The 16,203-nt window shown below is 33.4% G+C and overlaps 2 protein-coding genes and 1 pseudogene across 5 annotated transcripts; 2 read left to right on the top strand and 1 right to left on the bottom strand.

Annotated features, from left to right (window-relative positions):
* The first annotated feature begins 1,167 nt into the window (after positions 1–1,167).
* LOC140872648 (glutathione S-transferase T3-like) lies at positions 1,168–2,193 on the top strand. Its single transcript, XM_073275536.1, has one exon. It carries the CDS (start codon positions 1,168–1,170, stop codon positions 2,191–2,193), a length of 1,026 nt encoding a protein of 341 aa, XP_073131637.1.
* Positions 2,194–3,174: 981 nt separating this feature from the next.
* LOC140872647 (protein ANTAGONIST OF LIKE HETEROCHROMATIN PROTEIN 1-like) lies at positions 3,175–4,491 on the top strand (annotated as a pseudogene).
* A 4,298-nt stretch (positions 4,492–8,789) lies between these two features.
* Positions 8,790–13,876, bottom strand: LOC140872685 (cyclic nucleotide-gated ion channel 1-like). 4 transcript variants are annotated; one of them, XM_073275566.1, is made up of 7 exons: positions 12,858–13,871; positions 11,759–12,326; positions 11,378–11,590; positions 10,867–11,150; positions 10,256–10,367; positions 9,862–10,098; positions 8,790–9,699 (listed from the first exon to the last, which is right to left on the bottom strand). In XM_073275566.1, exons 1-7 carry the CDS (start codon positions 12,881–12,883, stop codon positions 9,001–9,003), a joined length of 2,139 nt encoding a protein of 712 aa, XP_073131667.1. In that variant the 5' UTR covers positions 12,884–13,871; the 3' UTR covers positions 8,790–9,000. The 4 variants fall into 4 exon arrangements, with proteins under 4 accessions (XP_073131667.1, XP_073131668.1, XP_073131669.1 ...); XM_073275567.1 differs by having other exon boundaries at positions 11,759–12,463; positions 12,858–13,870; XM_073275568.1 differs by having other exon boundaries at positions 11,759–12,319; positions 12,858–13,870.
* Positions 13,877–16,203: the final 2,327 nt, after the last annotated feature.

Raw genomic sequence — 16,203 nt, 5'->3', positions numbered from 1 at the left:
CTATGATTCACCGGGTGAAATTCACCCAGTGGATCTGGGCCGTTCATGGCCGGCCCCACACACAAATTGTGTGGGGCCCGGGCTCCATGGATGGTGGATGCTGCACCGGGGGAAATTCACCCGGTGTAGCATAGAATGGCCCCTCGATTACCGTGGAAGGGGAATAATATTAATTAGCAGTGTCTTTATTGTTTTGTTACATTGGTCATGCTCGCATCGTCTCATCTCGTCTCAAAAGTATTCTTTCAATCATAAAATGGTAATTTTTTCTATCTCTATTTTCTAGTAATCCTTTTTTTAAGAAGTAATGAAAAAAATAACATGTTAATAAAATCACGGAATCACACTGAATAAATAAATAATGTATACGATTAAAATATATTTAATATAGCGATAAAAATATATAACTCATAAAAAATCATTTTTCAGTAATCATATCCCTCGATATCCGTACATGGGAGTTGGGAATCGTATTCCCTTTTAGAGCACCCACAATGGGTGTTCATTGGGTGTTATTAACACCCAATGAACACCCATGTGGGTGTTCATAGCATTGTGGGTGGGTGTTAATAACACCCACCCACAAGAGAGAGAAGATGAGCGTTCACAGTTGTGAACGCCCATCTTCATTTTTCTTTTCTTTTTTACAAAACATTTTGGCACGCGTCAGAAAGAGAGTGTGCAGGTGCAGACGCGTGGGGCCCGCGTCTGCACATGCATTATTTTATTTTTTTTTTAATTTTTTTTTTAATTTTTTAATTTAAATAATAATAAATAACGGTAATATATTCAATTATTTGTCAGATTGTTTCAAACTACTGCATTTTCTTAACGGAAATTTTTTTATTGTTATTTAATTTAATTTATTTTTTAAAAAAAAATAATAAATAAATAAATTCTAACGGCTAATTAGAATTTTCATCTATAAATACTCAACAATGCTACCACCAAAATTCATTCCACTTCCAACACTCTTCAATTCTCTTTCATTCTCTCCTATATCTTTTTTACTCTTTTCTGAAATCTTATTTTCTATCCGAAATGGATGAAAATACGAGGGCATATCTCAGATATTTGTTGAATTCTACACAAAACTCGCAAGAAAATTCATCTTCCCAAAATCCGCAAATTTCACCAACTCATAAATATCCACACTCATTTCCAAATATGCAGTTTCCTCCACAAAACCTTCAAAATTTTCAAGGATTTGGAAATTTTATGAGCAATCCGAATTATACCCCCAGAGGTCCACAACAACCGCTTTCAGCCGAATATTGGCAAAACACGAGTCATCCACAATTCACGCCGCCAGTTCTTCAAGGCTTTGGTATCCCATACACAACTGGTATGCATTTTTCATCTTCAATTCCAACTGAACCTGCATCTCCGACTTTTGTCCCAGAGACTCAACTTTTCGATCGTGAATCCCCAATCGAAGTGGTGAATTTAGAAAAAACGGTTTCGGATGTTGAGGGTACGAGAAAGCGTTCGACTTGGACAAAGGTTGAAGATGAGGTCTTGGCGAGAAGTTTTGTCACAATCAGTGATGATCCAATAATCGGCAATTACCAGAAGGCAGATGCATTTTGGGGATGTGTTTCAAGTTACTACAATGACAATCGTCCTGCAGGTTCAAACAGCAGAAAAGCTAATGTTATACGATCACATTGGCACAACACAATCCAGAAGAAGGTAAATCGATTCAACGCAAATTACAATAGTATTTACAATTTATATCGCAGTGGTCACAGTGATGAAGACATATTGAGGTTTGCGTATGAAAAATATCGCGAAGAAAATAATGGTGTTGCGTTCAACCTCGAGCATGTGTGGAGAATTGTTAAAGATCGTCCAATGTTTACTCCACAATCCGATGATCACTTTGTGGCCACAAAGAAAACGAGGACCTCTGAGTCAGGAGCAAGCAACACATCTTCCAACCAAAATGTGAGCGTAGACATAGATGACGAAGATACTCGCCCAATGGGTAGGAAGGCAGCAAAAAGAAAGGGAAAAGACAAAGTCAAATCGACCATGGAGGATCTGACAGTAAACTATGACAGTATTTTTTCAAAGTTCAATGAGTACACAAACGTAAAGAAGTCTGAAGTCGATCTGAAACAAAAACAACTTGAAGTTGAGGAGATTAAGGCAAAAGCTTCCTTGTCCAATGCAGAAGCTAAGAATCGTTGATTAAGGTTGAAGGAGTACGAGATCTTGAACAAAGACACCTCGCAAATGACTACTGAGCAACTTATCATACATGAATGTTTGTGCAAGGATATCAGGTCGAGTTGTAATATCTAAACTGTTTGCGCAGTTCGATTGATTGTATTGTTTAATTATTGCATTTCGAAGTGTTTTTATTGTTTAGTTATTATATTTTCGAGTGATTGTAATGTAGTATTTTCGAGTGATTGTAATTTTTAATTATTGTGGTTTCGAGTGATTGTAATTTTTAATTATTTGCTTTTTGAGTGATTATAATGTTTAATTAGTGTGGTTCCAATTATCGTGATTTAAAATTTTTATCAACTTTGAAAACTAGTCATTACAAAGTAGTAATATCAAATTTCTAATTATCCAACAAGTTGACTTATTAGATTGAACTAAATGAAGACAAATAAAATCAACTTATAACTTTTTTCGAAATAAACAAAATTATATTTTCAAAACATATTGAGTTAATTAATAGTTTTCAAAGATATATAAATAGATGGTGCTAAGCACATAATCTTATCTTTGAAGCAAAATGGGTTTGATAAAAGAAATATAGAACGAAAAAGGAAAGAAAAGATGGTGGAATTGGTATAATTATTAAAGTTGTTGGATTGCTCAAGTTATGTGGATTCTCTAAGAATGCAAGCCACATTAAGTGTCTGCTATAATCAATTTTTGAGACTTTTTTTTATTAAAATAATATAAAAATAAAGAAAATATATTAAAGTATACAATTTGAAAAAGTTGATGAATGTATTAAACTATCCGTTGCAAAATAGTCATTAGAAACTATCCGTTGCAAACTAGCCGTTAGAATCTAATCGTTGCAAAATAGCCGTTGGAAACTAGTCGTTGCAAGATATCCTTTATATATAGACACGTTGTGCTAAGATATTTGCATTTCACTAAGATAACTTTCACAAACACATATACAACAACATATTTCCTCCGAAAATGTCTCATTCCACAGACAGCTCTAGGTCAAGTTCCAGCTCGACAAGCGAAGAAGAAGTACATGTTCAAATCGATGAGCAAGATGATGATCCGGTAGAAGAACTGATGTTAATGGTACTTCAACAACACCAACAAGTTATGGAAGCATATCAGAGGAGAGAAACACGCAGAAGAAGGAGGTTCATCCAAAGAAATCGTGAAGCCGGTCATGAGAGGCTCGTCAATGATTATTTCTCTACAAACCCAGTGTATCATGACGGAATATTTCGAAGACGGTTTCGAATGCGAAGAGAGTTATTCCTTCGCATAGTGACTGCCTTAGAGAATCATTCGACGTTTTTTCAACAAAGGGAAGATGCTGTGCGAAGAAAAGGGTTGTCATCACTACAAAAATGCACCGCTGCGATTCGTCAACTAGCTTACGGAGTCCCTGCAGATCATCTTGATGAGTACCTACGTATGGGTGAATCCACTGCCATCAGGTGTCTTTTCAAGTTTTGTGAATACTTGGTTGAAATATTTGGTGATAGGTACTTAAGAAGACCAAATGCTGATGATGTTCAACGTCTTCTTCAAATGCATGATGACAGACACGGCTTCCCTGGCATGTTGGGTAGCCTTGATTGTATGCATTGGAAATGGAAAAATTGTCCGGTTGCTTGGAAAGGTCAATTTACAAGGGGACATGGGTCACCAACAATTGTGCTAGAGGCGGTCGCGTCTCATGACTTGTGGATTTGACATGTCTTCTTTGGGGTCGCCGGTTCACGCAACGATATCAACATGTTATATGAATCTCCAATCTTCAACAACGTCTTGCAAGAAAATGCGCCGGAGGTTAATTTCACGGTGAACGGCACTACATATACGAAAGGTTATTATTTAACAGATGGAATATATCCCGAGTGGGCTACTTTCGTTAAGGCTTTTCCTTGCCCGGAGGATCCCAAGAGAAAGTTGTTTAAGGAAAGACAGGAATCTGCAAGAAAAGATGTCGAGCGGGCATTTGGGGTACTCCAATCTCGATGGGCGATTGTCAGAGGTTCATCTCGCTATTGGTATAGGAAAAAGTTAAAACAAATAATGTTAGCATGCATTATTTTGCATAACATGATTATTGAAGATGAAGGAGGTCACGTGATAGATTGGTACAACGATGAAGGGGATGAACTTGCACAACCTATCCTAGGATCCAACCGAGGCTTTCAGGATTATCTTCGGATAAATTTAGAGCTACGTGACACTCAAGTTCATCACCAACTTCGCGCGGACTTAGTGGAGCATATCTGGGGGAATTGCAACAACATGAATCCGTGAATTAATATTGTATTTGTTATTTTTTATTTCTTTGTATTGTTATTTTTTTAAAGTTATTGTTGCATTTGAATTTAATAATTTCGTGTATTGAATAAATATATTAAAATGATTTTTTTATTTTTAAAATTAATTAAATTAAAACTTAAAATATAATATTATAATTATAAATATATTATAAAATGTAAAGAAAATGAATTTATTTAGTATAAAATAATTTTATAATGTTGAGTGGAATGTGGGACCCATAAATAATGAGTGTTAATGTTAATAGGATTGTGGGTGGAAAGAAGGATGTGTTATTAACAGTGGGGCCCATGACTTTTGATGATGTGGAGGGTGTTATTGGTGTTATTAATTGAATGGGTTGTGGATTCTCTTAGTGTCTTTATAGGAATGTACATGTGGTTGTCAGGATTAAACTCGATTGCTATTTTGATGTGATCGATTGTGAAAACACATGCAGACTATAACGAACATAAGATCAGCCGTCAATCAATGTACATATTATATACGGTAGAAAGTAATAAAATTTTAAATATAAAATTCATCTTAGAAAATCCAGATTAATTGAATCAAAGCCTCGAAAACAATGTAAGGGAAATAATATTAATTTCCAGTGATTCATATGAACTTAATCATAATCCTAGGTCAATTGGATCTAATCATAATTCTAGATTAATTCGGATCTAATTTTATTGATTCAATTAGATCTAATCATAATCCTAGATTAATTCGGATCTAATCTTGTTGATTCAATTGGATCTAATCATAATCCAAGGTTAATTCGTATATAATTTTGTTGATTTAATTGGATCTAATTATAATCCAAGATTAATTCGGATCTAATCTTGTTGATTTATTTGGATCTAATCATAATCCTAGATTAATTTGGATCTAATATAGTTGATTCCATGAAATCTAATCATAATCCTAGATTAATTCGGATCTAATCTCGTTGATTCAATGAAATCTAATCATAATCCTAGATTAATTCGGATCTAATCTTGTTTATTCGATTGGATCTAATTATAATCCAAGATTAATTCGGATCTAATCTTGTTGATTCAATTGGATCTAATCATAATCCTAGATTAATTAGGATATAATCTAGTTTATTAATACGAATCTAATCATAATCTTAGATTAATTCGGATCTAATCTGGTTGATTCCATGAAATCTAATCATAATCCTAGATAATTCAGATATAATTAATCTTGTTGATTCTATGAAATCTAATCATAATCCTAGAGTAATTCAGATCTAATCTTATTGATTCAATTGGACCTAATCATGATCCATGATTAATTTGGAGATAATTTGGTTGATTCAATTGGATCTAATTATAAACCAAGATTAATTCGGATCTAATCATGTTGATTCGATTGGATCTAATCCTAATCCTAGATTAATTCGGATATAATCTAGTTGATTCTATTTGATCTAATTATAATCCAAAAATTAATTTGGATCTAATCTTTTTGATTCAATTTGATCTAATCATAAACCTAGATTAATTCGGATATAATCTAGTTGATTCCATGAAATCTAATCATAATCCTAGATTAATGAAGATCTAATCTTGTTGATTCAATTGGATCTAATCCTAATCATAGATTAAATATTTTCTTGGGTAAATCATTCACGCATGTGGAATTTAATATACACGTCATATTAATTATTATGTATTCAAAAAAAACTTAAAACCTTCCTTCCTCGCTCATATGCATCGGCCCAAGAAAATCGGAAATCCCCCTTTTCTCTCTTGGCAAATCCCTAAATTTGTACGCAGTAGACAAATAATTTTTTTTCCGATATTGCGATGTCTTCAGTTTCGGAAGGAATGATATTTTGTAAATGTGGAAAAAGAGAAAATTTGAGACAAGTGATAATCCAGGTCGAAGGTTCCATGGCTGCCGAAATTGTAGGATGATGGTCTTGTTTTTCAATTAATTGATTTTACAGGTTTCTCCTGATTTGTTAAATTTTTTAAATTTTTTTGGCCCCTCCTACCTTACTATGACAGAGTGGTGGGAGCGATATTTTTGCATGGAAAGATCCAGCAATGTGTCGTAGGGCAATGACTATAATTTCTGGGTTGAAATAGAAACTGGCCATGATCGAAGATTACAAGAAAGAAGCTGAAAAAGAGAACCGAAAATTGAAGTACTTGCTTGTTGGTTCATGGTTGATTTTTATTTTGTTTTGTTTGGGTTATTGGGCATCAACTTGATTATTTTCGATGTGAATAAAAAATATTTTTAAAATTTATTGATTCATCATCTTATCAGTGCAATGATTACAAATATTTATTAATTAATCAATATAAAAAATCAGATCCCTGCTGTAATTGTTTGACCTAGACTTGATTAATTCAGATCTATATTAATTAAGGCCCCCCTAATAATGGTTTAAAACACAGACCGACTTTAAAGAAATTTTAGTTATAGTCCGATAGAATCAGTTCCAGCGAGTCAAGTTTATACATAATTATTGTAAATAATAATTATAAATATTGAAACTGAAACTTAAATAACTGCATTATTGTGTTGCAAAATCCAACAATACAAACGATCCAACAAAACAAAATTTTTATTCTGTACAAACAGAGCTGCAAATGTATAAATTTAAAATCTCGCTAGGTAAACTATTTTATTACCGATCTCTTGTTGACTAAACACCAAAAACTGAAGAACCACCAATCACTTTCTGGTTCAAAGCTACGAGGAAAGGGATATAGGGAGAAGAATGATAAGCAAGAAGTAGATTTAAAGGATAAAGTTACAACTTCATTAGGACTCCTCTCGTATTATTACATAATAATTTGCATATCTTCCCCAATTTTTTTCTTATTGTCGTATTTGTGTGATAATAGAAGAAACACATTTTTTTTGTTATTGTTATTTTTATTAGTTAGACGCATGTTCTCATCCTATTTATAGAGAAAAATGGGACCCAAGAGACGTGGCGGATCCATTACTATGTGAGCATGCTAGTCACCTGAGCGTATTGTTTTTTGTGAAATACACGGATTTCAAGAAAAAGGAATATGATTCCTTCTCACCCCCACCCGTGACCCGACCACCGCAGTTCGCATGTGACTGCAAATGTTTGTCAGAATAAAAAGATTTTAGAATATATAAAATAAATAACATGTAACCGACGATCGATATGTAACCAGTTACAGTCGATAATTGTTTATATTTATCAGTCGGATCCCTCAATTATCAGTCGAAATTTCTTCTTTAAAATTCTTTAAAAAAAATGTACCATAGATATCTGAATGGATCTTCTAGTTGTGCAAATGTGAAGATTATTGACGAGTTCAAATCTTTCTCCTGGTATATTTCTTCATCCTCCAATGTCAATTTGGCTCATCTTTGCATGAAGATTCCTCAAATAATATTTTCTCTTGATTTGGCTCAATTATTGCTGCAGGATCACATTCACATGCTAATTGATCAATACAAATCGTTTCATTCTCTTTGTTGTTAGTAGGAACTAATTTCATAAGAAGATTCATTTGTTCATCCAAGAAATTCTCTGAGATTGTGTGAGTTTCTGAAAATTTCTGATTGATCTCTAACTGTTTATTAACAATTTCTGCAACTGATTCAAAAATTCTTCAGAATATGCTCCATTCTCCACGTTAAGCTCAAGAGGTTGATTTGAAAATTTTGGGTATTGGGGTGTTGGAGGACATGGTGACTTCAATCCTGCAGTGAATAATCTCAATGTCAGTTGTAGTCGAAATCTGTCATATCATTTAACAAGTGTATCGCACTGTTGTAATCTCTGTTGAACAAGTGACTGTCAGTTGCCAAAGCTCCATAATCTACCCAACTTCTTGTTGTCTCATCCAATCCACCATAGAAAAAATCGAGTAAGCGCCAATTTAAAAATTTATAGCATTTGTCGATGATTCATCTCGAAGCATTTCACAAGAAAAATATAATAAATTAAACAAAGAAAAGAAAAATAATAATAAAATAAATAAATAAAAATTTTCGAGTCTCAAGCAAGTAATCTATCCTAATATATATTAACTAAACAATCCCCGGCAACGGCGCCAAAAACTTGACCGACGATTTTGGTATTAAATAATTCTAACAAGTGAACTAGGTCAATAATAATAAATGAACGACGAGTCCAAGTATCAATCCCACAAATACTGTAGTTAATTCAACCTAAAAGATTTGGAAACAAATCTGTATACTACAATAAAATGAAAACATATTATGTTTTATTTTTTTGTAAGAGAAAAACATATTATGTTAATCAGCTAAATCATTATTCAAAATACCAAGAAAACGAACTATTTTATCATTTCCATTTGATTATTTCAACCGAAATTGAAGATCAAATCCTTTATGTATACATCATTAAAGATTAAAAATAAACTCGACTTTTAAACATCCCTCTACTATACATTATATTTGTGTAAATACTATTAAAAAAATAAAATTAATAACATAAACTATGATACGATAATTGCAAAGAATGATACACAATCACTCATCTTCATCGGTGAAATCTGGCTCGGCGGGCTTCTGAAGTAACATGGGAGATATCCTTTCTGGCATTCTCGGTTTTCTAGAACTGTTCCGTCGCAACACACGAAGGATATTAGCGGCAAATCTTGATGCATAAATCGTTGCTCCCAAACTCGGCGAACTCCCACCATCTTTTGCCAATGCATCCTGCAATCGATTTTCCTCTTCCCGTAATGACTCTTCAAGCTTCTTACGATAATAGCGACGCCATGCGGCTTGTAAGAAACAAGCTGCCCATGTCCTCCACTGCTGCGAGTAGAATCTGAAAGTATGGCGCAGCTGTTTACTGTGTAGTCGTCGGAATTGGGAGGCTACGCATTTTAAATCACCGGCCATTAAAGCGAAAGCTTCGACTTCAGACAGTGCTTGGACAGTTCTGGTGGAGATAGGTAGGTTAGATGAAGAGTGGGGGTCCAGTGCCCAAGTTAGGAGCTCTTCGCCACAAAAGTCACCTGCTTTTAGATGGTCGGAGTTGAAAAAGCCGGTTCTTCCTCCGTTGGTGGTCACTGTTAGCAACTTGCCACGCATAATAAACAGCATCTCATCGACTGGATCACCCTCCCGGACAATGTAACTACCCTCAGTGTAAAGAGTCGGTTTGAGACGGTCACACATTGCATCCATGAGTTGATCATCCATTTTCTCAAACATTGGCACCTGAATGAAGTAGATTTACTTTACTGTTCAGTTTTTCAGTAAGCATCCACCATTGTGTGATATGAAACCAAAACTAAGCCCTGCGAAACAAACTGCCCAACTACCAAACCTATCAGTAAAAGATGGATAAAGGGTGGGTCATGGAGTTTTAGGAGAACTCACTCTTTTCAGTAAATCCAAACAGAGATGTCGTTTTATATCTCTTCGGAGATCTTTTGGAAGATTACGAACCAAATTTTCCTCCTCAACGCCCCGAGTTTCCTGCCATTTGTATTGTTCATATCTTCTGATTCTCTCCCTCAAATTATCAGGGAGCAACCGGTGAGACATCCATTGCTCTGCATCTCGTCTTTTAACCCTCATCTCCTCTAATCTTACAGTTGTAGACTGCAGATATGTCTGTTACATCAACGCTACAGATCATTAGAATCTCAGATAACTCTCTCTCTGTTTTGCCATTCAAGTAAATTACATAGGCCCGCGATTTTCTCAGCAAGTAAACTCAATTTCAAAATCATTTGTTCAACACTATAGGAAGGGAAAACTGATTACCAACCTGCATATTTCCAATCAGGAATGAGAAAAGAACCAAGCCAGCTATAGAAATGAAAACCGCAAAGCAAATTTCCCAAACAAAGGTACTTGTTTTGAGGTTCTGGCCGAGGGAACTGTAAGAATACACTAATGCACTAAATTAGAATATCTAGACTAAGTAGCGCCACCAAAAATATACCCAAGCAAACAAAGGTGGAAATGACGAGCCAGGCCGAAACAGACAGCAAACAAAAAGGTGCAGAACATGATTTGCAGCCTGACAGACTCAATTTCACCATTACAACACTGCAATTAAATGGCCTACACTTTGTCAAATTGGCATTTCCTTGTTCACATAGAAACCAAACAATTGGATCAATTTGCGAAGTGATAGTACAAGGATATAGTTAAGGAAGATACACAGTATAATTATAATGATAATTTCTAACTTTAGAAAACAGTACGTTTTTAGTTCTCACAGAAAGAAGAGTTCCAATCTATCAAAATCAAACAGCAAATAAACGAGGAAAAATTTCGCAACACCATGAATCAATGTCGAAGAACAACACCCCTTCTAAGACCAAACCAATATGCCAGCAGGATGCAAGTACATTGAATCTTGGAGGAACATACCTTAAGTTCTGCAATCCCCACCAGAAACAATAGAAGAACTTCTGAGGAAAATCTTTTGATGCAACAACACCAGATTGAAGAGCATCAAGAAATATCCCGAAGTCAAAAGCGGTCACATTAGCAGTCTGTATGGGGCAGGAATCATTCAAAATATGGCTGAATACAGTATGATCATCCGTGCAATAAAATGAGGCATGACGACAAGCAGATCGGCCATCGCAAGCTTTCTCCCAGCAAGCAGTTTCGCGTTCTATGGAAAACATATACCAGAAGGCGCCAAATACCTAACAAAGGAGAAGCCAAATCAAACAAAAATATGGTGGCTGCAGCCTTTTGAAAGTATAGTGCCGAAGAGAGTAAAATATGGTCAACTGCTTTTGAAAGTATGGTACTGAAGAGCATGTTTTACGCAAAATCAATTACTTTCACCATGTTACTTCTCTTTTCAGAAAATAAAGAAGGAAAAGACAGATTTACACAACTCCACGTTACATTTTATAATGGGACTTACATGACTAGCAAGCATGTACAAAAACAGATTGAAGGCAGCTCCGGCCCATGCTGTTTTGGTGAGTATGCCAGAAGTTCTAGTGACTTCTTTATACAAAGGATAAATTCGGAGCACCCTTGGTATATATTGTAAGATCACAGCAAATTTTAACATATTCTTTGTATTCAATGATGTCGCACCACTCAATCTCGGAATGATAATCCAAATAATAACCTGGGAAAGTTATGGGATGATCAAATTCATGAACACGTTCCAGCCAAATATAATCTAAACATGAACTGTTATTAATAGAATATCTGAAAAACATGCATAAATATATTCATAAGGAAGTTTGCGAGATGAGCAACCAGCTTATAGTGTGCTCATGTAAAATTTTCTCACCTGTGGAAGCGGAAGAACTGCAAGAATATCAATTATAAAGTACGACGACAGATATCTCTTTGCTATTTCCCAGGAATCCTCAATTAGAACACCTCTTCCAAATACACGTGAAGATGGGGCAATGAAACCAGTTCGAAATTGAAAAATAATATGGCTGAGGTAAAATAGATCCGTAAAGGAGCGTAAGATACTGGCTGTGACTTCCAATTTATGGTCCAAATCAAGACATTTTTTCTCATCATCGACAATAGGAACGTAGAAAAACAAGGGATCTAAGGAGACAGCAATCACACAAGACAGTACAAATATCTTGTTCCATTTCTGAAGAAATAATCCTTGAGGATCTAGAATTTTGTTGCGAGATACTTCACCATCAACCAGAAACTTTTTTAAAGAACAGGATCTTATTGATCTTGTGCATCTTTTGACTTTATCAGAGCCCGACTCTAGCCCTCTCTGAAATTTGTCCGACATCAAGTACATGACTGATCTAAATCTCCCTGGTTGCGCTCCATTTTTAGATGGAGATAGTCCATCAAAGCTTTTATCTGATTTCCAATCCTGAAACCTGAAGTTAAAATTATTGGATTGCTGGGGAATAACGAAGTTAACAACGCTCTCAGTTTTACGATAATCTGAAATACACTGAGAATCACTCTTGTCAGGTTGGACCTTGAATTTTCTTATAAACACCACTCTTCTTCCCTGCCATCTCAACATTAACCACTTCATTAAAATGGATGTTGCAGTGAGAAAGTAGGCGAAGTGGCGAACACACTTAACTGCTCATGAAAAAACTCGTGACAGTTATAACTTCGTTTCATTTCTCTTTTTTCTCTCAACCCCAAAACCATTTTGTATTCTTTCAAACAAAAACAATATGTAATCTTTACGTTTAGTATCTAGGAACCGAAAATCAGTCAATCCCTCATAAGTGAAGTGCCTTTCCCTTTCTCTCTACTCAGATTATTTATTATCTCTATGAATATTATCCTTGCTTCTTGATTACGTCAGAAAAACAGAGAAATACTCCCATAAATGTCAACTCAACATTAACCACTTCATTAAAATGGATGTGGCAGTGATGATGAGAACTAACCTCACAAACTTCTGTCGGTGGTTCATAACACCAGCTCAAACAAGAAAATGTAGAAACAGGTTGTAGACTTTGAATATGGGATTAAAATGTGATAACCACAATAGACAAGCTAATACTAGCTCCTCACTGATGAAGATCACGCCCTGTAAACATAATTAGTGGCCTTCAATGAGATAATTCCCCTTTCAACGCAAAATTTAAATGCACAATCTGAAATATTAGCAGCAACTTGAGCAGGGCCTATCAAATTTTTTTTTTTAACAAAAATCAAAACAAATCACCACCAATTGGAACGACACAAGAACGGAAGAATCATGATTGTTTGATGCAAGTAAAACACGATAAAACTATAAACAGGGGAGATTAAAAAAAAAACAAACAAACAAACAAAGTCATCGGCACATCAAAATTGAGATCAAATCAATCCATCACTAAACCAAACAAGAAAAGGCAAGTCTCCAAGAACGTCCACTCCATCAATTGAAAAAAATGACAAGTCTCAAAGAGAAGCAAACATGACACTTCTATCATCCACAACAACACACCCAGGTTAGCAGCATAAAACAACTCAACACATTTGTTCCACATTTGAAACCTCGAACTAAATTATCGAAAACCAAATCTACTGCAACTTCCATTTCAAAAAACTCAATTCACTCGTTCATTTACAGAAACCAACAAAACTTCACACAAAACAAGCCAAACCGCACAGCCTCACTTTCATCCAAAATCCCACAACTTAGAAACCATTAACTGAAACAAACTAATCAAAAAAACGACGATCAACCAAAATACAGACTGACCACCCCAAATCCGAAGGACAGGCATAATTCCTTCACACTAAATTTGTTCCCAACAAAAGCTTCAAAACACAACTACCAAAAACGAAGCCTAAAAAGATCAAAAGAATCATAATTTTTTCAATACAGTTGCGAGTTGTAAGAGCATACGCCAGCGGGAGATTGTAAAGGAAACTTCGCAGAGATTTCTCTCATTTTTGACCCATTTCGACTAATTTTCTCTGCAACGAAATTAAATATATTTTGCTGTCGGGAAACCTACGGTTAAGAAATTAAATAATAACCCGTTTAAATAAATATGTAAATGAGTACAAGATCTCGTATACGGGAACGGAGGAGAGCTAGTAAAATCTTATTCATACCCGATCTGATATCAGATTATATATATATATATATATATTAAATAATTTTTAATTTTATTTTTTTATGTTGAATTATGTTAATTGGATGGAACAATAAAAATTATTAGTATAAATCTAATGCTATTTTGTAGAAGTTTTATTTTTTATATAATTCTTAGGTTGTAGATTTTCTTCTATGTTTCATTTTTTATTGTTCTCTTAAAAATTTTGGTATAAAAATCTAGTAAATAAGTATAATTTTATTAAAATAATTCAAATTTGAAAAAATATATTTGTATGAAGTAGATACGATAAATGAGGATATGATCATATGAGTAGGGTATGGATATCCGATCCTTCGACGGATATGGGGATGGAGATGAAATTAAATACCCGATCGGTATGGGTATTGGTATGGGGATGAATTTAATAAATGGGTATGGAGATGGAAACACGATATCCTACTCATACCCGACCTATTGTCATCCCTACATGTGTATACAAATTTTTAATTCTTTTTTGAAAAATATCTTTTTTATTTTCAAATTTTTGTGATTAATTAATGCTCCTAAATTTGGAATGACTTTACTTGTTTTTTAAGAAAAAATTCCAATTGTTATCTATTCTACCTATACTTCATACTTCATATAAGTAATAAGAGAAGAAATATTTAGAAATTACTTTTAAAAAAAAGCCTCATCAAATCACCAAACGAATAACCCATAAAATATAAAAAATGAAAATAATTATATTTACTAGAAATTTATAAATAAAGAAAAAAATATTTTAATGTGCATATTTATTTTACATGAACATTCATATTTTTGCAAGAAAATCATACAAAAATGTGAAATTGCACTATTAACATCATTTACAACTGTTGGATACTTTATTTTATTAGACCCCTTATGTTTATTCATATCTTTCTTCTCTATATATTTCTTTAAACTTAGAATTAAATTAAAGCAACAAAAAGTATTAAAGATATATTAAAAATTTAAGACACAAAATCCATATAAAAATATCAAATAAAAAATATTAATTACATTGAAACAAATATTATCTAAACTAGGAGTTATGACACACAAGACATATGTGATATATAAAAAAAAGAATGAAATTAAAATTTATCAAATTCTATACTAAAGGAATAGAATTGATTTTTAAATTTGAAATGATCAAAGATAAATAGATAAGATAGAAAGATCTTTGCAAGTAAAATAATATAGTAAAACCAGTTTTGGTTTGATTAGAAAAAGGTATTTTTGGGAAACCAAAAATTTTATCATAATCTCTAGCATACGATGCTCATGTATTATTAATAGTTTAATACTAGTATTTCATTGCACGTGTTGCGTGCTTGTACAGTCCGTTTTTTTTTAACGAAACCAAAAAATAAAAAATAAATTGTAAATTTTAGAAAATAAAAAGAAAAAATATAGGGTTATCCTAAACAAAATATTCACAAAAACGCAATATAAATATATATATATATCAATTTTATAAAGTGGGTAAATTTTGTAAATAAAAAGGCATCAAAAAACACAAAGTGAGTGTCATTTTAGTAAATAACAAAACATCCAATGATTAACAAAGAAAAAGTCATATAAAATGATTAATTCACCTAAAAATTTTGATTTTATTAAAAATTAAGTTATAATGATAACTTCAAACCAAGTTTCACCAATTATTTAGAAATTAGTTAGTTTTAGATGGTCTCTACTAAAATAATATGGTAAGATTAATAGATAGACAAAACACACACTTCATCATATTAAGTATTAGATGACGTTCAAAACTAATAATTGCTAGTGAAAAATGCACACGTTTCGTTGTGTGAGAGGAGTTTTTTTTTTTTCCACCTAGTTTTTCCACGTAAAAGGTAGAATGAGTGAGGTGTTTTTAGTAGAGTTGTGGTTATGAAGGTAATTACGTAATAAAATATCTATGTGTTTTCAATAATAACTTTTATAGTAAGCTCATCTTTTATACGATAACTTAGACTATTAAATAAATGATTATATTATTTTTAATATAAAAAATCATAAATAAGAAATAACATAAAAAATTAACATAAAAAATATCACATAAATACACGTAATACGTGTCACGAGTTTCTAGCAATATTAAATGTTAACAATCAATGACCGAATCCAAAAGACAAAATGTCGAAATAATAATCATTATTTAGTTAATTACTACACA

Source organism: Henckelia pumila, unplaced genomic scaffold (assembly GCF_033568475.1).
Source record: "Henckelia pumila isolate YLH828 unplaced genomic scaffold, ASM3356847v2 CTG_466, whole genome shotgun sequence".
Classification (NCBI taxonomy): domain Eukaryota; kingdom Viridiplantae; phylum Streptophyta; class Magnoliopsida; order Lamiales; family Gesneriaceae; genus Henckelia; species Henckelia pumila.
Note: the sequence above shows the minus strand (reverse complement) of the source record. Positions and strands in the feature narration are given on the sequence as shown.

Excerpts from the sequence above, each read along its gene's own strand:
- LOC140872648 (XM_073275536.1), top strand. The coding sequence starts at position 1,168 with ATGCAGTTTCCTCCACAAAACCTTCAAAATTTTCAAGGATTTGGAAAT.
- LOC140872685 (XM_073275565.1), bottom strand. The coding sequence starts at position 12,490 with ATGAAGTGGTTAATGTTGAGATGGCAGGGAAGAAGAGTGGTGTTTATA. Across the intron at positions 11,151-11,377 it reads TGTACATGCTTGCTAGTCAT|GTATTTGGCGCCTTCTGGTA; the intron begins GTAAGTCCCATT and ends CTCCTTTGTTAG. Across the intron at positions 10,368-10,866 it reads TGGGGATTGCAGAACTTAAG|TTCCCTCGGCCAGAACCTCA; the intron begins GTATGTTCCTCC and ends GTATTCTTACAG.